This window comes from Podarcis liolepis (assembly GCF_965112155.1).
Source record: "Podarcis liolepis genome assembly, chromosome: 15".
Classification (NCBI taxonomy): Eukaryota; Metazoa; Chordata; class Lepidosauria; order Squamata; family Lacertidae; genus Podarcis; species Podarcis liolepis.
In genome coordinates, this window is record NC_139566.1 from 46,399,938 (window position 1) to 46,425,224 (window position 25,287).

General features: G+C 52.2%; 1 protein-coding gene across 5 annotated transcripts in view; it reads right to left on the reverse strand.

Moving 5' to 3' along the window:
- MYO18B (myosin XVIIIB) overlaps positions 1-25,287 on the reverse strand; it is a 349,431-nt gene that overhangs the window by 39,516 nt on the left and 284,628 nt on the right. For all 5 annotated transcript variants that reach the window (XR_014519475.1, XR_014519476.1, XM_083476633.1 and 2 more), the window contains one exon: positions 20,465-20,598. Coding sequence is in view for 3 of the 5 variants with exons in the window: in XM_083476633.1 (XP_083332759.1) it covers positions 20,465-20,598 (134 nt within the window). In the remaining 2 variants the exon portion in view is untranslated. The remainder of the gene's footprint in view (positions 1-20,464; positions 20,599-25,287) is intronic.

A 25,287-nucleotide genomic window follows, 5' to 3' on the forward strand; every position in this document is an offset into this window, starting at 1 on the left:
GCAAAGCACTGGAAGACACAAGATTTACCCACCCGGGAAGAATGGCAGATGAAGCTGATGGACTACATGGAATTGGCAGAAATGACTGGCAGAATCCGAGACCAGGGAGAAGAGTTGGTCGAAGAAGATTGGAAACAATTTAAAGCATATTTACAGAAATATTGTAAAATTAACAAATGTTAGAAGGATGCTGGAATGAAGTTTCATGGTTTTAGCAGAAATGTTATAAAGAACTAAGTACAAATCCCCTTCTTGGATCACTGCCTTGCCGTGGCGAAGGGGCTTGAAGAACTCAGAGAAGCTATGAACTACGCCGAGCAGGGCACCCAAGATGAACAGGTCATAGTGGAGAGTTTTGACCAAACGTGATCCACCTGGAGTAGGAGCCACTCCAGTATCCCTGCCAAGAAAACTCCATGGACAAAGACAACAGGCCTATAAAAGTTATGACGCTGGAAGATGAGCCCCTCAGGTCGGAAGGTGTCCAACATGCTACTGGGGAAGAGCGGAGGACAAGTACAAGTAGATCCAGAGCTGATGAAGCAGCTGGGCCAAAGCCGAAAGGACGCTCAGTTGTGGATATGCATGGAAGCGAAAGGAAAGTCCAATGCTGTAAAGAAAAATATTGCATAGGAACCTGGAATGTAAGAACCATGAACCTGGGTAAGTTGGATGTGGTCAAAAATGAGATGGCAAGAATAAATATTGACATCCTGGGCATCAGTGAGCTAAAATGGACGGGAATGGGCGAATTCAGTTCGGATGACTATCATATCTACTACTGTGGGCAAGAAACCCGTAAGAGAAATGGAGTGGCCCTCATAGTCAACAAAAGAGTGGCGAAAGCTGTTGTCAGGGGTTCAGGAGCAGAGACGCAGAGAAGGGAGGAGACAGAGAGCGAGGGGGAGGAATACGAAGGAAGGATGAGTGGGGATGACGACCCGAGATCACCGAGCCTGTCTAGCGAGTCCGAGGATTCCCAGAAGGGAGCGCCAGCAGCCAGAGCAAGGGGGGAGAGCAGGGGGACACCCCAGGAAGAAGGGTCCAGAGAGGGATCAGAAAGCAGCAGTTGGAGATCGGGACCCACGTTCCCAGCCGGGAGCAGCGGGGAGAAAGGGGACCAGATATCGGGCTCCGGAGACTTTCAGAAGGAGGGAGGGCATGAGTCAGGAGTAGTCACGCCCACCTCGGGGAGCGAGGAAACGATCAAGAGGAAAGTGGAGAGTTGGGCGCGCGCGCCAAGTTCAAATGTAACGGAAGCTGGCGCAGCCAGCAGCCCAGAGAGTGAACCGAGTCCCAAAGCCCGCCGCAAGGAGGCGGAAGGGTCAGGGGGGTCCGCGTCAGAAGAGAGTAGGAAAGGAGAGACCCAGGGGGGCAGGAGGACCCAGAGACGGAAGGAAAGGCGCAGGAGGTGGAGCAAGGCTAGGGTATTAAGCTGGTGCGCTAGAGGCGGAGACTCAGACGGGTCTTCGTCGTTCTGACCTAGAAGAAGTAGGGCTGCACGTTGCAGTTTGGAAATGGAACCTGTAATCCAATAAAGACTCTTTGAAACTGAACGCTGGCTGACTTGGTCCTATGTGAGCTGGGACTGGGCAGCAGCCCTGACAGTAAGACCCGTCTCACAAGCTTCTGACACCTGATACCTCGCAGCGGAGACAGAAGCAGCTGGAGGAGGGGATCGGTGTGTGGGAGCAAGCTCACGACGGTTGGCAAAGATGACGGAAGCAGAGAAAGTTTCAGCGCTGCAACAGGCAGTTACCCAATTGAATGCGGAGGTACTGGCATCCAAGAAAAGGGAGGAGGATGTGGCAGCCGCCTACCGAGATCTCCACGCCAGGTTTGAAGCATGGGTTAAGCATGGGCAGCCAGGACCCAGACCGGAGGGGGTTGGGTTGGCACGGAGAGCAGGAGGGCTGGTGGCTCACTTCGATGGGAATTTACAACAGTACCCCAACTTTCGAGCAGATGTGATGTGCGCACTGCAACTGCTGGCAAAAGACTTTAGAGATGAGCAAGAGAAAGTGGGGTTTATTCTGTCCCATTTGCATGGGGATGCGAAGGCGTGGCTGCGCAATTTGTGGAGGGATAAAGATCCGGCGCTTCAGAGTGCAGATGCCTTTATCAAAGCGATGGATGCATGTTTTTTGTCTACCATTGATGTGGATCTTGCCCGACGGGAGATTCATGGACTGAAACAAGGGAGGGCGAGCGTCCGACAGTACCACGCCCGCTTTTTTGCGCTGGTCAGTGCATTGGAATGGGACCGGGACTCGCCCCCAGTCAGGGACCTGTTCTGGGAGGGTCTCAGCTCTGCTGTGAAGGATGAAATTGCGAGGGGGGAGAGGCCCCGAAGCACGCAGGAGGTGGTCCAAAGGGCGCTGACTGTGGGGGTGAGGCTGGAAGAACGTCCATGGTGCAGAGATGAAGGACGTGGAGGGCGCGAAGCAGCGAGAAGTTTCTCTTTCGTTCCAAGGGAAGCAGCGCGTGCGCAATCCACACCTCCGCCAGGAGGAGGAGTGGAACCTATGGAAGTGGGAGGCGCCAGGGCTCAGTCAGCTAGCAGAGCCTCTGCACCGACAGCAGTCAAGACTAAACCTCCTAGAGGGACCAGGAAGTGTTACATATGCGAGAGCCCTCAACACTTGGCGAAAGAGTGTCCCCAGAGGAGCTCCAAGCACACTGCAGCCTCCGCAACGGTGAAAGTGGCCACACAATGCAGCGAAGCCCAGCAGGGAAACGACGATGTCTGGCTGGAGACAGAGGCACTGGGGCCCAGCCAGACGCATCAGTGAAGCAGTCCCCAGCGATATTGCAACCCACGGACCCCCTCCCACCCAAACCAGTAGTGCAACTCACAGCGTCTCTCCAGCTACCCAATGGAGTCACCATCGAAGTGCCGCTTTCTGTGGATTCTGGAAGCAACGCAGACTTTATAGCACAGGATTTTGTGGAGCAGCACGCTATAAAGCTGCTGCCTGCCACTCTGCCCCTGCAAGTCGTCACAGTGGATGGCAGAGAGTTGCTAGGGGGGCAGGTGGTGAAGCAGACGCCACCAATGGTGATGCAACTTGGTAACCACAGGGAAGTCATCAGTTTTAATGTCACCCGACTGTCGGACACGCCCATTGTGTTGGGCATGAGTTGGCTGGACAGGCACAGTCCAACGCTGGCTTGGTACCAGAGACAGCTGATCTTCGGCTCCTCTTACTGCGCAGAACACTGCATCCTGCCCAGGCAGGAGGGGGAGGAGGAGGACTCACAACTGCAGTTGGGAACGTTGCAAGCAGTTCCCCACAAATACGCGGACTTTCTGGAGGTCTTCTGCGAGAAAGAGGCAGACAAGCTACCACCGCACAGGCAATATGACTGCAAGATTGACCTCCTGCCAGGGGCGACGCTGCCGAAGGGGAAGCTATATTCCATGTCTGAGGACGAACTACAGGAACTCAAACAGTTCATCGATCACAATTTGCAGCGCGGTTTCATCCGGGAGTCCAGCGCAGTAGGGGGCAGTCCTGTTTTCTTCGTGAAGAAAAAGGACACGCCCCAAAAAAGATTGGTCGTGGATTACCGCCTCTTAAACAGAATGACCAAGCCCTCCGATTTCCCTATGCCCAGGATTGACGACCTGCTGGCGACGGTGCGCAAGGGACGCGTGTTCACCAAGTTGGACCTGCGAGGAGCGTACAATCTCATCCGTATGAGGGAGGGCGATGAGTGGAAGACAGCCATGTTCACGCCTCTGGGCACCTACGAATATAGAGTTATGCCTTTTGGATTGCAAAATGGCTCCCACGTTTTTCAAGCTTTTATGCATCACGTGTTGGCGGGACTCCTTTACAAGAAGTGCGTCTGCTTTCTGGATGACATCCTGATATTCTCTGACTCGCAGCAAGCACACGACCAGGACGTTCGGGAGGTGCTGAAGAGGCTGCAGCAGCATAGACTGTACGCCAAACTGGAGAAGTGCCAGTTCGACACGACGGAGGTGGATTTCTTGGGTTACAAGCTGTCGGACAAGGGGCTAGCCATGGACAGCGCCAAGGTTCGTGCGGTGTTGGATTGGAAGAGCCCGCGCAACCGGAAAGAGGTCCAGAGGTTTGTCGGATTCGCCAATTTCTATCGCAAGTTCATCAAGGGGTTCGCGATGCAGACGGCAGCTATTACGGACACGCTAAGCTCCGAGAAAAAGAAATTCATCTGGACGGAGCAGGCGGAGCGGTCCTTTCAGACACTCAAGCGTCTCTTCGCGTCGGAAGAGCAACTGCTGCATATCGACCCCAGCAGACCGCTGAGGGTGGAGACAGACGCGTCCGATAGAGCAGTGGGAGCGGTACTGCTGCAGAAGGACCCGCAGGGGGTCTGGAGGCCGGGGGCGTTCTACTCCAGAAAGCTCAGCAAGTCGGAGCAGAACTACACCATCTGGGATAGGGAGCTGCTTGCCATTCATGCAGCTTTCAAGGCGTGGAGGCACTTCCTGATCGGCGCCAAGCACACGGTGCAGGTCTGCACGGACCACAAGAATCTGGAGCACTGGCGCACGGCTCGGTTCCTGAACCAGAGGCAGATACGTTGGGCGGAGTTCTTTGCTGACTTCAATTTCCGAATTGAGTACGTCCCGGGCGACACCAACATCATGGCGGATGCACTGTCCCGAAAACTGCAATACCTCGAAGAGGCGACGCCAGCGGCGGCCATGCACATCTTCGCGCCAACAGCGTGGGCGTGCGCTTCAGCCACAGTAGACCTGGATGCGGTGCGAAGGGCGTTGACGGACGACTCATTCGCGCAGGCGAAGATGGCAGAGGTGCACAAGGGCACGGCGAAGGGCGACGAGTTCCAGATACGAGACGGCTTGCTCTTACGTAAAGGGGCCGTCTACGTGCCGGGAGACGAACTTCGCGCCCGGGTACTGCAGCAGCTGCACGACGCACCCACGGCCGGGCACTTTGGCACAGAAAAAACGGTGGAATTGGTCGCAAGAGACTTTTGGTGGCCCAGACTGAGGGGGGAAGTCGCGGACTACGTCGCGAGGTGCGACACCTGCCAGAGGGCCAAGCCGGTGCACAAACCACCGGCGGGACTGCTGGAACCGCTGCAAACGCCGTTTGAACCATGGGAGAGGGTGGCCCTGGACTTTGTCACGGATCTACCCAGCTCGAGAGGCAAGACAGCTGTACTAGTGGTGGTGGACTTGTTCACCAAGATGGCACATTTCATACCGTGTGCGAAGGTGGCCACGGCAGAACAAACAGCCAAATTGTTCATAGATCACGTGTTCAAAGTGCACGGGCTGCCGCGGTCTATACTGTCCGACCGCGGACGCCAGTTCATCTCGAATTTCTGGCAAAAGCTGATGGGCTTCCTGAACGTCAAGATCAACCTGACATCGGCAAGGCACCCGCAGACCAACGGGCAAGCGGAGAGGGTCAATGCCATCATGCAGCAGTACCTGAGATGCTATGCCAATCAACAGCCGGCGACGTGGGTGGATTACCTGCCGCTCGCCGAATTCGCCTACAACAACACGAAACACGTATCCACAGGGGTGACGCCGTTCTTCGCCAACAATGGGAGGAATCCCAGAACCTTCCCGGGACTGGACAGAGTGGGGGAAGGGGAACCACAGACGGCGGACGCTTTCGCATCTGAGTTGCAAGAGGTCCACGATCAACTCAGACGGCAGCTGGAGCTGGCGAAGCACGCATACAAGGTCCAAGCTGACAAGCACAGGCGAGTTGGCGAGGAGATCCGAGTGGGAGACTGGGTCTGGTTGGCAGCCCACGCGGTGCCGACCCGATCGTTAGCCAAGAGGAAGCTAGGGCACAAGCAACTCGGTCCATACCGAGTCGAAGCGCAGATCAACCCGGTGGCTTTCCGGCTGGTGCTACCAGAGGGTTCCAGGATGCATCCGGTGTTCCACAGGTCGGTGCTCACTCCCTACAGGGCACCGCACAGGTTCCAGGAACCAGGAACGGCACCGAGTCAGTCTCCGGAGCGGACGGAGGTGGGAAGATTGCCACAGCAGGACCCCATCAACGAAGTCACGGAGATTTTGGACTCCAGATGGGGGGAAGACGGAGTAGAATATCTACTAGCAAGGGAGGGCACCCGGGCCAGTACTAATAGCTGGGTGCCGGACTACGCCTTGGAGGAACCCCTGCTCAAGGATGAGTTTCATGCCCTTTTCCCACACAGACCTATGCCAGCGGGCTTCTTCGACGACTGGTTGTTCACGCCCACGCTTTCCTCCAGCACGTTCCATGGCTTCGACTCGGAAGGGGAACCCGCACCGCGCACACGTTCCCCAGAGGGGTCACCGGAGGGTTCGGCGTCCGACAACTCGTATTGGTGGGACGATCGGCCAGAGGAGCAGTGGCGCCGGAAGTGGCAGGAGACACCAGGTCCAGCGACAGACGCAGAGACGGACATGGACGTTTGCGGGGAGGACCTTGGTTTCGAGCACGGCGGCACCGAGATGGAGGCGGAGGAGACCACCGTTGACGAACGCGGGGAGGAAGACTCGGAGGTCTTCAGTTGGCGGCCAGCAACGGGGAGCGAACTGTATCCGACATTCACTCCCGTGATGACGGAGCACCCACCAACCACCCTTGAAAGCGGGGAGGGGGGAAGGGGGGGCTTCGAGGGGGGGATGGATGTCAGGGGTTCAGGAGCAGAGACGCAGAGAAGGGAGGAGACAGAGAGCGAGGGGGAGGAATACGAAGGAAGGATGAGTGGGGATGACGACCCGAGATCACCGAGCCTGTCTAGCGAGTCCGAGGATTCCCAGAAGGGAGCGCCAGCAGCCAGAGCAAGGGGGGAGAGCAGGGGGACACCCCAGGAAGAAGGGTCCAGAGAGGGATCAGAAAGCAGCAGTTGGAGATCGGGACCCACGTTCCCAGCCGGAAGCAGCGGGGAGAAAGGGGACCAGATATCGGGCTCCGGAGACTTTCAGAAGGAGGGAGGGCATGAGTCAGGAGTAGTCACGCCCACCTCGGGGAGCGAGGAAACGATCAAGAGGAAAGTGGAGAGTTGGGCGCGCGCGCCAAGTTCAAATGTAACGGAAGCTGGCGCAGCCAGCAGCCCAGAGAGTGAACCGAGTCCCAAAGCCCGCCGCAAGGAGGCGGAAGGGTCAGGGGGGTCCGCGTCAGAAGAGAGTAGGAAAGGAGAGACCCAGGGGGGCAGGAGGACCCAGAGACGGAAGGAAAGGCGCAGGAGGTGGAGCAAGGCTAGGGTATTAAGCTGGTGCGCTAGAGGCGGAGACTCAGACGGGTCTTCGTCGTTCTGACCTAGAAGAAGTAGGGCTGCACGTTGCAGTTTGGAAATGGAACCTGTAATCCAATAAAGACTCTTTGAAACTGAACGCTGGCTGACTTGGTCCTATGTGAGCTGGGACTGGGCAGCAGCCCTGACAGCTGTACTGGGATGCAGTCTCAAAAATGATAGAATGATCTCGATACGAATCCAAGGCAGACCTTTTAACATCACAGTAATCCAAGTTTATGCACCAACTACTGGTGGTGAAGAAACTGAAATTGACCAATTCTATGAAGACTTACAACACCTTATAGAAGTGACACCAAAGAAGGATGTTCTGCTCATTATAGGGGATTGGAATGCTAAAGTAGGGAATCAAGAGATAAAAGGAACAACTGGCAAGTTTGGCCTTGGAGATCAAAATGAAGCAGGGCAAAGGCTAATAGAGTTCTGTCAAGAGAACAAGCTGGTCATCACAAACACGCTTTTCCAACAACACAAGAGATGACTCTACACATGGACATCCCCAGATGGGCAACATCGAAATCAGATTGATTATATTCTCTGCAGCCAAAGATGGAGAAGCTCTATACAGTCAGCAAAAACAAGACCTGGAGCTGACTGTGGCTCAGATCATCAGCTCCTTATAGCAAAATTCAAGCTTAAACTGAAGAAAGTAGGAAAAACCACTGGACAGGTAAGATAGAATCTAAACCAAATCCCTTATGAATACACAGTGGAAGTGAGGAACAGGTTTAAGGATTTAGATTTGCTGGACAGAGTGCCTGAAGAACTATGGGTGGAGGCTCGCAACATTATACAGGAGGCAGCAACTAAAACCATCCCAATGAAAAAGAAATGCAAGAAAGCAAAGTGGCTGTCCAACGAGGCCTTACAAATAGCGGGGGAGAGAAGGCAAGCAAAATGCAAGGGAGACAGTGAAAGATACAGGAAATTGAATGCAGATTTCCAAAGAATAGCAAGGAGAGACAAGAAGGCCTTCTTAAACGAACAATGCAAAGAAATAGAGGAAAGCAACAGAATGGGGAAAACCAGAGATCTGTTCAAGAAAATCGGAAATATGAAAGGAACATTTCGTACAAAGATTACCATAATAAAGGACAAAAGTGGTAAGGACCTAACAGAAGCAGAAGACATCAAGAAGAGGTGGCAAGAATACACAGAGGAATTATACCAGAAAGATATGGATGTCTCGTACACCCCAGGTAGTGTGGTTGCTGACCTTGAGCCAGACATCCTGGAGAGTGAAGTCAAATGGGCCTTAGAAAGCACTGCAAATAACAAGGCCAGTGGAAGTGATGGTATTCCAGCTGAACTGTTTAAAATTTTAAAAGATGATGCTGTTAAGGTGCTACACTCAATATGCCAGCAAGTTTGGAAAACTCAGCAGTGGCCAGAGGATTGGAGAAGATCAGTCTACATCCCAATCCCAAAGAAAGGCAGTGCCAAAGAATGCTCCAACTACCGCACAATTTCACTCATTTCACAGGCTAGCAAGGTTATGCTTAAAATTCTACAAGGAAGGCTCAAGCAGTATGTGGACCGAGAACTCCCAGAAGTGCAAGCTGGATTTAGAAGAGGCAGAGGAACCAGAGACCAAATTGCAAACATGCGCTGGATTATGGAGAAAGCTAGAGAGTTCCAGAAAGACATCTACTTCTGCTTCATTGACTATGCAAAAGCCTTTGACTGTGTTGACCACAGCAAACTATGGCAAGTTCTTAAAGAAATGGGAGTGCCTGATCACCTCATCTGTCTCCTGAGAAATCTCTATGTGGGACAAGAAGCTACAGTTAGAACTGGATATGGAACAACTGATTGGTTCCAAATTGGGAAAGGAGTACGGCAAGGCTGTATATTGTCTCCCTGCTTATTTAACTTATATGCAGAATTCATCATGCGAAAGGCTGGTCTGGATGAATCCCAAGCCGGAATTAAGATTGCCGGAAGAAATATCAACAACCTCAGATATGCAAATGACACAACCTTGATGGCCAAAAGTGAAGAGGAATTAAAGAACCTTTTAATGAGGGTGAAAGAGGAGAGCGCAAAATATGGTCTGAAGCTGAACATCAAAAAAACGAAGATCATGGCCACTGGGCCCATCACCTCCTGGCAAATAGATGGGGAAGAAATGGAGGCAGTGAGAGATTTTACTTTCTTGGGCTCCATGATCAGTGCAGATGGTGACAGCAGTCACGAAATTAAAAGACGCCTGCTCCTTGGGAGAAAGGCGATGGCAAACCTAGACAACATCTTAAAAAGCAGAGACATCACCTTGCCAACAAAGGTCCGTATAGTAAAAGCCATTCCCAGTAGTGATGTATGGAAGTGAGAGCTGGACCATAAAGAAGGCTGATCGCCGAAGAATTGATGCTTTTGAATTATGGTGCTGGAGGAGACTCTTGAGAGTCCCATGGACTGTAAGAAGATCAAACCTCTCCATTCTGAAGGAAATCAGCCCTGAGCGCTCACTGGAAGGACAGATCGTGAAGCTGAGGCTCCAATACTTTGGCCACCTCATGAGAAGAGAAGACTCCCTGGAAAAGACCCTGATGTTGGGAAAGATGGAGGGCACAAGGAGAAGGGGACGACAGAGAATGAGATGGTTGGATGGTGTTCTTGAAGCTACTAGCATGAGTTTGATCAAACTGCGGGAGGCAGTGGAGGACAGAAGTGCCTGGCGTGCTCTGGTCCATGGGGTCACGAAGAGTCGGACACGACTAAACGACTAAACAACAACAAGTACAAATAGATTGTTAATGGGCCAAAGTGTAAAATTTAAGGTCAGATTGTGTTAAGATAAATTATAGAACAAAAATTGAGAAAGATGGAAAGGATTTGCTAAAATAGCTAATTGAACAAGAATACAAAAAAGGGAGGTGTGAGGAGGTCGATGATACAAGTAAATGAAAGGTAGAGATATAGAGATATTGGATGTGTTTTTTAAATGTTTTTGCTTTTCTGGTTGCTTTGTTGTATTGTTTTTTTCTTTCTGTTTTTTTCTCTTTATTTTTGATGTATTGTGAACTTTTTACTGTTTCTTTCTTCTTTTTTCTGTAACTATTAAACTTTTAATAAATATCTTTTTTTAAAAAAAGAATTTGCTGGCTGCTCCTGGGCAGGGTCAGAATAGTTTGGCTGCTCAAAGAAAGTTTACATTGTGAGTGGCCCCTGCTGTCATGTTTGCCTTCACTTCATGTCATTCGTTTTATGCATTTTTATTTGACAGAGAAGAAAGCACCCAACTGCCAATGAGAGAGGGAGAGAGAGGGAAAAACCACAACCAAATTGGGAGTGAGAGGGGGAGACACACAAAACAAAATGCTTTTCCTTTGAAGCCCGGCTGCTCTGAAACCATGCCAAGGCATATGCTTCTGAATAGAAGTCTGTGAATTATGGCAGCTGCAAGCCAAATCACTTACGCAGTGGCCTCCATCCATAAATTCTCGCCGGCTGAGGAGAGCTCCTCAGCCGGCCACTTGCAAGGCTCAGCCAAAGTATTCTCTTACCTTGCAAAGGAGCTGATATACTGTTGTTATATCTGTCTGACTTGAGAGACAATGGACTGAGCCTCTGGGGTTGAAATCAAACTGCTGTGTTAGCACTGGTGACCTCCCTGGGGCACAAACCCAGGTAGGGTGTCTGGAGGTCCTGAGCTGCCCAAATGACAAGACCTCCTCTCAGTCTTGCTGATGTGGTCCAAAGGAATGCAGAGCAAGACATTTGGCACCAGCTTAGTTGCAGGAGTTGCTAATAACAACTGGACAGCCCTCCCTGGGGTGCGTGACAAATCTGTCAAGTTCAGTCTTCGTTTCACTTTTTTTCCAATATTAAGGTCACTTTGTCATTGTCAGAGCTGCTCTCAGATCCTAGCTCACAGAGGATCACGCTAGCCAGCGTTCACTTTATACAAGTCTTTATTGAGTTACAGTTTCCATTTCCAAGCTGCTGCGTGCAGCTCTACGTCTTATAAGCTAGACCGGCGAAGCTCCGTCTGAGTCTCCGCCCCTTGTACACCAACTTAATACCCTAGCCTTACTCCACCTTTTCCGCCTGACCGTTCTCCTCTGGGTCCCTCTGCCCCCCGTGGTCTCTTCCTTCCTGGACTCTTCTGACGCTGACCCCCCGGACCCTCCTGTCTCCTTGCGTCGGGCTTTAGGACCTGGCTCCCTCTCCGAGCTGCTCACTGCGCCGCTTTCCGGTGCATTTGAACTTGGCGCGCGCGCCCAACCTTCCACTTTCCGCTTGACCGTTTCTTCGCTCTCCGATGGAGGTGTGGCCACTCCTGACTCATGCCCTCCCCCCTGCTGCGAGCTGCCAGAGCTCGATACCTGGCGCCCTTCCTCTCCACTGCGCTCTGTTGGTGACGCTGGCCCCGATTTCCAACTGCTGCCCTCTGAACCCTCTCTGGACCCTTCTTCCTGGGGTGTCCCCCTAAGCTCCCCCCTTGCTCTGGCCACTGGCGCTCCTTTCTGTGAATCTTCTGATTCACTGGACAGGCTCGGAGATCTCGGGTCGTCGTTGTCACTCATCTTTTCTTCGGACTCCTCCCCCTCGCTCTCTGTTTCCTCCCTTGCCCTTGCCTCTGCTCCTGAACCCCTGACATCCATCCCCCCCTCGAAGCCCCCCCTTCCCCCCTCCCCTCCTTCTGGTGCGGGAGCTGGGTGCTGCAGTGTCATGGGGACGAATGCCGGATACAGTTCGCTCCCCTGGGCGGGCCTCCAACTGAAGACTTCCGGTTCTTCCTCCCTGCGCTCGTCGACAAAGGTCACCTCCGCTTCCATCTCTGTGCCTCCGTGCTCGAACCCAAGATCCTCCCCGTACATGTCCACGTCCGTCTCCGCCTCAGTCGTTCCCGGGTCCGTCGCTCGACCTGGAACCTCCAGCCACTTCCTGCGCCACTGCTCCTCTGGTCGATCATCCCACCAATACGAGGGTTCTGAGGCAGATCCCGAGGGTGACCCCTCCGGGGAACGTGTGTCCAGTGTCGGTTCCTCGTCCGAGTCAAACCCGTGGAACGTGCTGGCTGAAAGCGTCGGTGTGAAAAGCCAATCGTCGAAAAAGTCCGCTGGCATGGGTCTGTGTGGGAAGAGGGCATGAAACTCGTCTTTGAGCAGAGGTTCCTCCAAAGCGTAGCCCGGCACCCAGCTGTTGGCACTGGCCAGGGTGCCCTCCTTGGCGAGAAGGTATTCAACTCCCTCCTCTCCCCATCTAGAGTCCAAAATCTCTGTGACCTCGTTGATGGGCTCCTCCTGTGGCACTCCCCCTTGCTCGGTTCCCTCTCGGAGCGGACTCGGTGCCGTTCCTGGTTCCTGAAATCTGTGAGGTGTCTTGTAGGGAGTGAGCACCGATCTGTGGAACACCGGATGCATCCTGGAACCCTCCGGAAGCGTCAGCCTGAAGGCCACCGGGTTGACCTGCTCTTCGACTTGGTAGGGTCCTAGTTGTTTATGCCCTAGTTTCTTCTTCGCTAACGACCTGGCCGGCACTGCGTGGGCTGCCAACCAGACCCAGTCTCCCACATGGATCTCTTCTCCAACCCTCCTGTGTTTGTCCGCTTGCACCTTGTATGCGTGTTTAGCCAGCTCCAGGTGCCGCCGAAGCTGATCGTGGACCTCCTGCAACTCCGACGTGAACGCGTCCGCTGTCTGCGGCTCCCCCTCCCCCATTCTTTCCAGTCCCGGGAATGTTCTGGGGTGCCTTCCGTTGTTGGCGAAGAACGGCGTCACCCCTTTGACACGTGCTTCGTGTTGTTGTAGGCGAACTCGGCGAGAGGCAGGTAATCCACCTACGTCGCAGGCTGTTGATTCGCATAACATCTCAGGTACTGCTGCATGATGGCATTGACCCGCTCCGCTTGCCCGTTGGTCTGCGGGTGTCTAGCCGAAGCCAGGTTGATCTTGACGTTCAGGAAGCCCATCAGCTTCTGCCAGAAGTTCGAGATGAACTGCCGCCCCCGGTCAGACAGTATAGACCGCGGCAGACCATGAACCTTGAACACGTGGTCTATGAACAGTTTGGCGGTTTGTTCCGCCGTGGCCACCTTCGCACACGGAATGAAATGCGCCATCTTGGAGAACAAGTCCACCACCACTAGCACTGCCATCTTGCCCCTCGAGCTGGGCAGATCCGTGACAAAGTCCAGGGCCACTCTCTCCCATGGTTCGAACGGGGTTTGCAGCAGTTCCAGCAGTCCCGCCGGCGGTCTGTGTACTGGTTTGGCCCTCTGGCAGGTGTCGCACCTCGCCACGTAGTCCGCGACTTCCCCTCTCATCCTGGGCCACCAGAAGTCTCTGGCAACTAATTCTATCGTCTTCTCTGTGCCAAAGTGCCCGGCAGTGGGCGCGTCGTGCAACTGCTGCAGTAGCTTGGCGCGAAGATCGTCCCCCGGCACGTAGATGGCCCCTTTACGGAGGAGTAATCCATCGCGAACCTGGAACTCGCCGGTCGCCGCCGTGCCTCTGTGCGCCTCTGCCATTTTGGCTCGCGCGAAGGAGTCGTCCTGCAACGCACGTCGTACCGCCTCCAAGTCAACAGTCGCTGAAGCGCACGCCCACGCTGTCGGTGCGAAGATGTGCATGGCCGCCGCTGGCGTCGCCTCCTCGATTGTGGTTTACGGGAGAGGGCGTCCGCCATGATGTTGGTGTCCCCCGGGACATACTCTATACGGAAGTCGAAGTCCGCAAAGAACTCTGCCCAACATATCTGCCTCTGGTTCAGGAACTGCGCCGTGCGCTTGTGCTCCAGATTCTTGTGGTCCGTGCGGACCTGCACTGTGTGCTTGGCTCCGATGAGGAAGTGCCTCCACGCCTTGAAGGCTGCATGAATGGCCAACAACTCCCTGTCCCAGATGGTGTAGTTCTGTTCTGACTTGGTGAGCTTCCTGGAGTAGAACGCTCCCGGTCTCCAAGCCCCCTGCGGGTCTTGCTGCAACAAAACTGCTCCCACGGCTCTGTCCGAAGCGTCCGTCTCCACCCTCATCGGTCTGCTGGGGTTGACGTGTAGTAACTGCTCCTCCGACGCGAAGAGACGCTTGAGTGCCTGAAAGGACTGCTCCGCCTGCTCCGTCCAGATGAACTTCTTTTTCTTGGAGCTGAGCGTGTCTGTGATGGCCGCCGTCTGCATCGCAAACCCCTTGATAAACTTGCGATAGAAGTTCGCAAAGCCGACAAACCGCTGGACCTCCTTCCGGCTGCGCGGACTTTTCCAATCCAACACCGCGCGAACCTTGGCGCTGTCCATGGTGAGCCCCTTGTCGGACAACCTGTAGCCCAGGAAGTCCACCTCCAACACGTCGAACTGGCATTTTTCCAGCTTGGCGTAGAGCCTATGCTGCCGCAGTCTGCTCAGCACTTCCTTGACGTCTCTGTCGTGATCCTGCTGCGATTCAGAAAAGATCAGGATGTCATCCAGGAAACAGACACACTTCTTGTAGAGGAGCCCCGCCAACACGTGATGCATGAAAGCTTGAAAACAGTGGGAGCCATTTTGCAATCCAAAAGGCATAACTCTGTATTCGTAGGTGCCCAGGGGCGTGAACATGGCTGTCTTCCACTCATCGCCTTCCCGCATGCGAATGAGGTTGTATGCCCCTCGCAGGTCCAACTTGGTGAAGACGCGTCCTTTGCGCACCGTCTCGAGGAGGTCGTCGATCCTGGGCATGGGGAAGTCCGATGGCTTGGTCACAGCGTTCAAGGTCCGATAGTCCACTACGAGCCTTTTTTGGGGCGTGTCTTTCTTCTTGACAAAGAATACAGGACTGCCCCCCACTGCCTTGGACTCTCGGATGAAACCGCGCTCCAAATTGTGATCTATGAACTCTTTGAGTTCCTGTAGTTCGTCCTCAGACATGGAATACAGCTTCCCTTTTGGCAACGCCGCCCCTGGCAGGAGGTCAATCTTGCAGTCGTATGGTCTGTGGGGGGGTAGCTTGTCCGCCTCCTTCTCGCAGAAAACCTCCAAAAATTCTGCGTACTTGTGGGGAACTTCTTGCAGCGTCCCTAGCTGCAGCTGTGACTCCTCTTCCCCCCCTTCCTGCCGGGGCAGGATGCAGTGTTCAGCACAATAGGAAGAGCCGAAGGTCAGCTGCCTCTGGTACCAAGCCAGCGTCGGGCTGTGCTTGTCCAGCCAACTCATGCCCAATACAATAGGCGTGTCCGAAAGTTGAGTGACATTGAAGCTAATAACTTCCCTGTGATTCCCAAGTCGCATCACCATTGGTGGCGTTTGCTTCACCACTTGCCCCCCTAGCAGCTCCCTGCCATCCACCGTGACGACCTGCAGGGGCAGTGTGGCAGGCAGCAGCTGTATAGCGTGCCGGTCGACAAAGTCTTGCCCTATAAAGTCCGCATTGCTTCCTGAGTCAATGGTGATTGGCACGTCCATGGTGAGTCCATTGGGTAGCTGGAGCGATGCGGTGAGCCTCACCACTGGTTTGGGTGGGAGGGGGTCTGTGGGCTGCAAAATCTCTGGGGACTGCTTCACTGACACGTCTGGCTGGGCCCCAGTGCCTCTCTCTCCAGCCAGACTCCGTCATTTCCCTGCTGTGGTTCCCCTTGCTGAATTGCTGCAGTTACCATTGCTGAGGCTGCAGTGTGCTTGTGGAGCCTCTGGGGACACTCTTTCGCCATGTGCTGGGGATCGTCGCAGATGTAACACTTCCGGTTCCCTCTAGGAGGCTTCGCTTTCGCTGCTCCCGGTGCTGGGGCTCTGTTTGTTGACTGAGCCCTTGCACCTCCAATCTCCATAGGTTCCGCTCCTCCTCCTGGCGGAGGTGTGGATTGCGCACGCGCTGCTTCTCTGGGAACGAAGGAGTAGCCTCTGGCAGGTTCGCGCCCTCCACGCCCTTCGTCCCTGCTCCATGGACGTTCTTCCAGACGCACCCCAACCGCCAGCGCCCTCTGAACGATCTCCTGCGTGCTCCGGGGTCTCTCCACCCTCGCAATTTCGTCTTTAACCGCTCCGTTCAATCCTTCCCAAAACAGGTCTCTGACTGGAGCCGAATCTCTGTCCCATTCCAGGGCACTGACCAATGCAAAAAAGCGGGCATGATACTGTCTTACACTGGCCCTCCCCTGCTTCAGTCCATGTACCTCCTTCCGGGCAAGATCCACGTCTATGCTTGATAAAAAGCACCCATCCATCGCTTTAATAAAGGCATCCGCATTCTGGAGCGCCGGATCCTTATCTCTCCACAAATTGCGCAGCCATGCTTTAGCATCTCCATGCAAATGGGACATGATAAACCCCACCTTCTCTTGCTCATCTCTAAAGTCCTTGTCCAGCAGTTGCAGTGCACACTTTATATCTGCTCTAAAGTTGGGGTACTGTTGTAAATTCCCATCGAAGTGAGAGACTAGACCGCCTGTTCGTCTCCCCAACCCAATCCCCTCCGGTCTGGGTGTCAGTTGCCCTTGCTTCGTAAGCATTTCCAACCTGACCTGGAGATCTCTGTAGGTGGCAGCTGTTTCCTCCTCTCTCTTCCTGGATGCAAGTATCTCGGCATTCAGTTGTGTCACTGCTTCTCTGAGATCCGCTATCTGCTGTTCAGCCGTCATCTTGTCTGCCGTTCGTGAGCTCGCTAGTAGGCACCAGCCTTCTCTCCTCTCCGCGAGGCTTTAGATGCCCACAACGTTGAGACGGAGCTTACTGTCAGAACTGCTCTCAGATCCTAGCTCACAGAGGATCACGCTAGCCAGCGTTCACTTTATAAAAGTCTTTATTGAGTTACAGTTTCCATTTCCAAGCTGCTGCGTGCAGCTCTACGTCTTATAAGCTAGACCGGCGAAGCTCCGTCTGAGTCTCCGCCCCTTGTACACCAACTTAATACCCTAGCCTTACTCCACCTTTTCCGCCTGACTGTTCTCCTCTGGGTCCCTCTGCCCCCCGTGGTCTCTTCCTTCCTGGACTCTTCTGACACTGACCCCCCGGACCCTCCTGTCTCCTTGCGTCGGGCTTTAGGACCTGGCTCCCTCTCCGGGCTGCTCACTGCGCCGCTTTCCGGTGCATTTGAACTTGGCGCGCGCGCCCAACCTTCCACTTTCCGCTTGACCGTTTCTTCGCTCTCCGATGGAGGTGTGGCCACTCCTGACTCATGCCCTCCCCCCTGCTGCGAGCTGCCAGAGCTCGATACCTGGCGCCCTTCCTCTCCACTGCGCTCTGTTGGTGACGCTGGCCCCGATTTCCAACTGCTGCCCTCTGAACCCTCTCTGGACCCTTCTTCCTGGGGTGTCCCCCTAGTCTCCCCCCTTGCTCTGGCCACTGGCGCTCCTTTCTGTGAATCTTCTGATTCACTGGACAGGCTCGGAGATCTCGGGTCGTCGTCGTCACTCATCTTTTCTTCGGACTCCTCCCCCTCGCTCTCTGTTTCCTCCCTTGCCCTCGCCTCTGCTCCTGAACCCCTGACAGTCATGTTTCCACATTCCATCTGCCTTTTTTTAAGGCCTCATGAAAATTTGTCGGCATTTTACTTTGCACTTCTCCCAATACACACATTTCTTCAAACAAAGCTCACAACAGTGCATGTTTGTGTGATATTTTAATAAATATATGCATTTTATACATAATACCTTGTGGGAAAACTGCACGGAATTCAGATACAGTGGTACCTCGGGTTAAGTACTTAATTCGTTCTGGAGGTCCGTACTTAACCTGAAACTGTTCTTAACCTGAAGCACCACTTTAGCTAATGGGGCCTCCTGCTGCTGCCACACCGCTACTGCATGATTTCTGTTCTCATCCTGAAGCAAAGTTCTTAACCCGAGGTACTATTTCTGGGTTAGCGGAGTCTGTAACCTGAAGCATCTGTAACCTGAAGCGTATGTAACCCGAGGTACCACTGTAATTTAAATTCTACAAAAAGTGTCTTAGCTACAAGGTGTGGGGCATTGCCCCCTCCTTCAAGCTTCCCTCAATAATCCTTCTGCATCCCCCCAAAATTGGTGTATTCCACAGCTCAACCTGTGTATCAGTGTATCAGTGTATGATGGTGTATCAGTGAAGGAATTAGCCCTCTGGTTTAGCTTGCCTCTGGGCACTGAATCCTCTGTTTGTCTGGGTGGTTTGTAGAAAGTTCTTGCTATGAGCATGGCTGGGAAAGTTTAGATTTCAGCATCATCTCACCCGCCCACTACAGGTTGCGATGAGATCATCACAAGCTTCTTCTTTCTCCCTGAGATTTCCAGCAATGCCTTATGGCCTGTTTGTACAGTTCAGTTCACACAGAAAGATGGCTTCATTTTGGTTCACACACAGTTTCAGAGACCAGGAATCAGGCAGGTTCACATCAACATGAGAATTGACCCATCTTCATCCCTGCTCTACCTGCCATGGATTACTCTAACCCTTTTTTAAAACTACCTTAGCCAAAGGCCAGGAACATGTCTTGTGGCAGTGAGTTTCATAGTCTCATCTAACTTTGCACATCTATGACCTTCAGGGGGCAGGAGCAGCTTCAGGTGGACTCGATGCAGCACATGTCTCAACCTCACAGCTCCTGATTATGCACAGTGGAACCCCAGGAGGCATCAGATTGAGGCCAAGTTGCTCTCGCCGCTTTTGTTTTGCTTTTTTAAGGTTCTTTTGTTGTTTTCAGCTCCTGGGACCAGTTCCCTTTCCTGCTCAATACCCTCACCCCAGAGTCAAACATTAAAGGTCGAGTTCCCATCCACCAGGAGGAAGCGTGGAAATGCACTGGCTCCAGACTGGTTTCTCTCCACCTCGTGCACTGAGTCATCCCTCTGCAAAGTGAGTCTATCACGTGATGCTGCCACAAAGATGAAAGGTTTTCAGCAGAGACTCAAGGAGCTGCTCTGCTCTGGCCTTTGACAAATTAGGAGGGGAAACCTCACTGAGAGAACTTGCCTGGCCCTACACTCAAAAAGCCACAAGAAAAGCCTCCTGGATCAGGCCAATGGCCCATCTAGTCCAGCATCCTGTTCTCTCAGGGGCCAGCCAGATGCCCATTATAGGAAGCCCTCTCCTTTCCTGTGGTGTCTAGAAACTGCTTTGCAGCAGCATCACTGCCTTCAACTGTAGATGCAGAGCACGGCCATTGGCAGCCCCCTTCGCCATGAATTAGTCCAATCCTCTCTTAAAGCCATTTAACTTGATGGCCATCACTGCCTCCTGTGGCAGAGAGTACCATAGTTTAGCTATGCACAGCATGAGGGACTCTACCAATATTTAGCTACACTGGATAACTCTGTATGTGTGTGTGTGTGTGTGTATAGTTTAAATTCTATTAATGTTTAATTGTTTTTAAGTGATCCCCCCACACACTGCCTTTGTTTTTAGCTGTTCCTATTTTATCTGTAAGCTGACTTGAGTCTGTCAGGGAAAAAGGCAGGACAACAACAACAATAACATCCATGAGTTCCAGTGTGACCAGGGGAAAAACCTCTTCTTCCACTCTCTCCATGCAATGCATAATTTCATGGAGTGTGGTTTGTTCCATGCTCAAGTTAGATCAGGCAGCGGGGAAGCTCTAAAAGGAAACCCCTGTCCTAAAAGATGGAAGCTGTATGGATGTGTATCTGAACACAACACACCATAGGAATCTGCCTTCTGCTGAGACAGATCAGTGCTGTCTGCATTGACTGACAACGGTTCTCCAGGTTTTCAGGCATCACATAATCGTACAGCTGGAAGGGAACGCCCAGGGTCACCTAGTCCAGTCCCTGCAAGGCTCTTCATCGGGGATTGGACCGGGAGCCTTCTGCAGGCCAAGCAGATAGCCTCCTGCTGAGTTTTGGGCCTTTCCACACACAGCTGGCCAGACAGTATGTGCCACAGCCACCATTTCCTAGCCGCACTACTTCACAGGGGCACTGAGATGTGAAAGCGCACCCACCCAGAGCACCCAGCTCCAAAGCCCCAACTCCAGCCAGCTCTGCTCCACCCCACCCCTTGATCTGGGAAGGCTCTCTGGGGTTGTGCCTTCTGGCTTTTCTTCACACACTGCACTGGGGGCTCCACCCCCAGGCACGTTTTTTTACAAAATAATAATAATATTGATTTCACAAGTTTTGATTTTTTTCACACAGACAACCAGGCCTCTTGAATGGTGCCAGTCGAAAGCGCACGCAGGCAGCCCTGCCAGGAGCCCGGAGTCTGAAGGGGAAGGGCCGGGGGAAGCAGCAGGCTGGCTTGAGAGGCGGAGACCCAGTCCTGCCAGCACACTCACCTCTCCCTATCACTGTCGTCACTCGACTGCACTTCTTCCAGAGCCACCTGCAAGTCCGCAATGCGGCGGATGGAGGTCTCCAGGTCTGCCTGCAACGTCTGCCTCACTGCAGAGAGCTCGTCCACTTGCTTCTCCTGGAGAAACATGAGCACAGGGTGAGGGGGGGAGGGTTAGTGGTGGCCCAGGAAGCAACACGCAAGCAAGGCAGTCCTGAACAGGTCAGCTCAGCAAATCATTTGCTCAATGCATTTTTGCTAAGGTATTGTGCTTTATTCTAGAAAGTGGAAGGTGGTTTGAAAAAAGACAATGTAGTGCAGTGGTTAGAGTGACAACCCAGGTCACTCATTAAACCAGGGACGGAGAACCTGCAGGCCTCCTCTTGGACCACAACTCCCATCAGCCCTAGCTAGCAGTCAATGGCCAGAAATGATGGGAACTGCAGCTCAACCACATGTGGAGGGAACCACTTTCCCCAGTGCCAGCACTGCAAAGAAAGCTGCCTCACACCAAGTCAGGCTCTGCCCTGTATTGTCTGCACTGACTGGCAGCAGCTGTCCAGGATTCCAGGCCAGGTGCCTTCCCAGCCCCACATGGAGAGCTTGGGGATTGCACCTGCAACCTCCTGTATCCAAAACAGATGCTTTGCCACTGAGCTAAGTGCGAAACAAGATTCCATTTTCATGGTCTGGCATAAAGGGCTAACTTTAAAAGGCACAGGATAGCTGCCTTACGCTGTGCTTTGTGACCTGGGCTTTGCTCTGAAAGCATCCAGAAAAAGGTGTGTTTTGAAAATGGATTTGAAGGAAGAAAGGAAGGTGGCAATGTGAGGCATTCCCAAAAACAAAACTAGGCTATTTATGTATGCAACGGCAGCAGCAAGGGTTATAGTGGCAAAACACTGGAAAGATAAAAACGTGAGGCATCCAAGAATAGGTATCTACCCAAGGACCTCTATGCAATAACAAAACAATCTCTAACCCTGGACCCAGACAGAATTAGCTCTCCTGCCAGGCTGTTGAAAGCGACTTTCCCTTGCTCACAAAGGGTTGCTAGCTCTGCTGCAACCAGACTCAAAATTGCCAAACATTGGAAGTCTGCATGAGGTCCCTCTAGGGCTGGGTGGTTTGAGAGGATTTGGGACATTGTCTTGCTTGAGTATGTAACCCATCACAAGGGTTATGAAATGAGGCCATCTGGATGCTGTATGGTTTCTGTTCCTATGATTTATAAATAAAAATAGTGCACTGCACAGCCCTCAACAACACATGTCTTCAAGGTACAAGAAAAGTTACAAGAATCTGACTCACAAAGAACTTTCTGGCAGTAAGAGCTGTTTTGCAGGGGAATGGATTCCATCAGAAGGTGGTGGACTCACCTTCCTTGGAAGTTCTTAGGCAGAGGTTGGATGGCCATCTTTAGTTAAGATACTTTAGTTGAAATTCCTGCATTGCAGGGGGTTGGACTAGATGACCCTTGTGGTCCCTTCCAACTCTACAGTTCTATGACTCTATATGACTTCTGAAATGTCCCTTTGCAGAATCTGTTTTATTACAGTCTGCAAAGTGTCCTGAATGTTCTGTCCATTTTATTCCAACTGCAATAATTTGCTTCATACATTCATTGATCTTTGTTTTATTGTTTCTTTGTTATTCCTGAAAACTATGGTAAATGAAGATATCTCTACTATCATTATTTCTTTTTTTTTTTAAAGGACAGTTAAAAGTGAGGGTCAAATCAGGTAAGTGTTCGGCCAGGCAGGAGGCTGGAAGGAAGGAATTACAGCAGCAGGAAATTGACTGAAAGTGCACTGGAAGGCAAATTCGCATGGGTGGCTCTTTCCACCTCCCTAAATGCCTTGATCTGATGAGACTCGGCTGTGCTGAGGAGGGTGGCTGGAGCAGAGAAAGGTGAGCTGCCTGCTGGGCAGATGAGACATTGGCCTCGGTTAAACTCCTAACATTTCTCTGATATTGCATCCACCTTTCCTGTAGGGAAGGAGTGATGTATGCTGAACAGACAGGAGGCAGACGCCGGCTGCAAAAGGCTCCTAGGATGGGCAGGCTTGGCCTTCTGGGGTTCACCCTTGAAGGCCCTTGATCTGTTTGCTTCGCATGGTTCCCTTCACTTGCTGAAGTGGGAATCTTCTCTAATGGAACGCCCCCTGTCAGGACAGGTAAAAAAAGGAAAAAAGAACTTCTCCATGCAACGCATTGCTGAACTATGGAACTTGCTCTGCCAGGAGGCAGGGATGGCCTCCAACTGGGATGGCTTTAAAAGAGGGTAAGATAAATTCATGGAGGATGGATTTCAAGGAGCAGGGACAGGGCCCCTCAAAATTCCCCAGTGGCCATGCACGCACACTGCAGGGTGTGCTCACAACATGCACACAAGTCGTGGGGCATGTGCACATGGCATGCTGACATTGGAGGGCCAGGCAGTGTGCTTGAAGGACTCGGAAGCGATCGGTGGCTGCCACCCATGATGACTATACTCTGCCTCCACAGCTGGAGGCAGCAATGCTTCCAAAAAACCAGTTGCTGGAAGCTACAGGTAGGGAGAGTATGTGTGCTCGGGTCCGGCTCACGGGTTTTGCAGGGCCATCTGGCTGGCCCTGTGAGAACTGGATGATGCTGGACTAGATGAGCCATTGGCTCTTATGTTCTTCATTGTTGCTTGGATTATTGTCCCAAAGCACAGTCAGCACTGCAATCCAATATACTGCAATCCAATATGCTGACCGCCATAACATAAATTATGTGCACATGCACATGCGCGCGCACGCACACACACACGGTCCTAAGACAGGAGAGGAGACTTTTAGGACTGCAGCTCCCATCAGCTTGACCATTGCACAGGCTTGTGGGCTTCCCAGAGGCATCTAGTTGGCCACTGAGCTGTGTATGCTTAGCCTGGGAGAGAGGACCCTGAGAGGAGATAGGATTCTTCAAATACCTCAAGGGCTGTCCCATGGAAGAAGGAACAAGCTTGTTTTCTCCTGCTCTGGAGGGTAGGACTCCAACCCATGGCTTCAAGTTACAAGAAAGGAAATTTTGACTAAACATCAGAAAGAACTTTCTGGCAGTAAGAGCTGTTTGACAGTGGAACGGTCTCCCTTGGGAAGAAGTGGACTCTCCTTCCTTGGAGGTTTTTAATCAGAGTTTGGATGGCCATCTGTCCATTAGTTGATATTCCTGCACTGCAGGAGGTTGGACAAGATGACCCTCAGGGTCCCTTCCAACTCTACAATTCTATGATTCTATGATGCTGACATATGGAACCTGGAACGTTAAGACACTGGGATTGGGCTGGAGTTTCTATTTTGTGTCACTCCCTTACTGGAGTGCAACCTGAAGAATGGCTAGGCAAGCGTTAAAAATGTTTTTTATAACTGACACCTTTGTGGAATGCATGACCCACTTTTATAGCGACAGAGGCAGGCGCTGAAAGATTGCATCTCCCGGGGAGAAAAAATGCAATGTCAGACAGGTAACAGTGGCTGTAATTGGCAATTTGTAAATGAGAATCAGGAAGGCAAACAACCTATTGATTCAGAACAAACTCAGCCCCTCCAACATTTGGATGACAACATATATTAAAATAATTTTCCTCCCTCTCCCAAAGATGAAGCTCAGTTCATCCCAACTGCCTGGCTCTGTTCTTTCAGTCCCCCTACCCCTTTTCTTTCTCTCTTCCTGACAACCAAGAGTGTCTGCCTGCCAACAACGATGAGCAGGAATTATTTGGCAAGATCTGGGAAATGTTGCTGCCTCCTTTGCTCATGACTGCGCTCAAAATGTATTTTTAAAAGACCCACGAGCAGTTTTCTCAATCTGGATTTTATAAATTATTATTAACAAACAATGCAAGTTCCCCCACAGCAGATGCCTCTCTATGTCAGCATATGCCCCCCCTTCTTTGCATGGTGCTCACACATCTTTTTTATCTGGGAGGAGGGGTGCATGGCAGTTGAGTTATTGCCTTCTGGTAGAACTTGAAAGCTGAAAGATTTTCAAACTGTCACAAGGATTTAGAAGCTCTGGGGGTGGAAAAATGGATGGGTCCACTGAGGTGTAAGGCACTGCCATGGCTGACCCAGAGCAATCATTCTGGAGTGAGGCAGAACAAAAGGTTTCAGCTCAAGTGCAGAAGCCATGTTGGTAGCAGGTGGCCTGGGACTCCCAAGTCCTGGGTCTTTTCTGCTGGGCTTTGATTGTATGTTTGTTTTAAACAGAACTTGGCCTCCAGGGCTGCTAAGCCAGAAAGACCCCAGGAACCCACCCTTTTAATTTGCTCCTGGGCCTAACATCCCTTGTGTGGGTCAAGAACTAGGATCACTGAGAGGCAAAGTTTGAAGCCAAATAGGTGCACTTGGAGGGTGAATGGAAAGTCCTGCGAAACTGGGTCTGTGAGCCCCCTTCCTTCACCAGGCATTTTCAGGGGGCTGCATCTGTCTGCAGCTTGCTCCAATTTCTGCAACTTTATGCTGGATAACAGGTTTTACTCCATTGTTCTTTGTGTACACAGCCCTGGGGTCTGTCTGGATGAAGTGCAGTTTAGAATTTTAAAAAATAAAAATCTGTTGTGGATTTGGCCTGGCCAAATCACCTAGGTCATGATGTCAGAGAATTCTGATGGAAACGGGAGCAGAAATTGCCAGAGGTGTTTATTTGCCCTGTGTCTGGAACAAAAATCAGTTCAGTGATTACAACTGATATCTGCTGTTGTTTATTTCAGTCCAGAAACAATGCATAATTGATTATGCCCCCACCATTTGCTTTGTATTTCCTTGCACTGAAATGAATGGGATGCAATAATCTAATGAC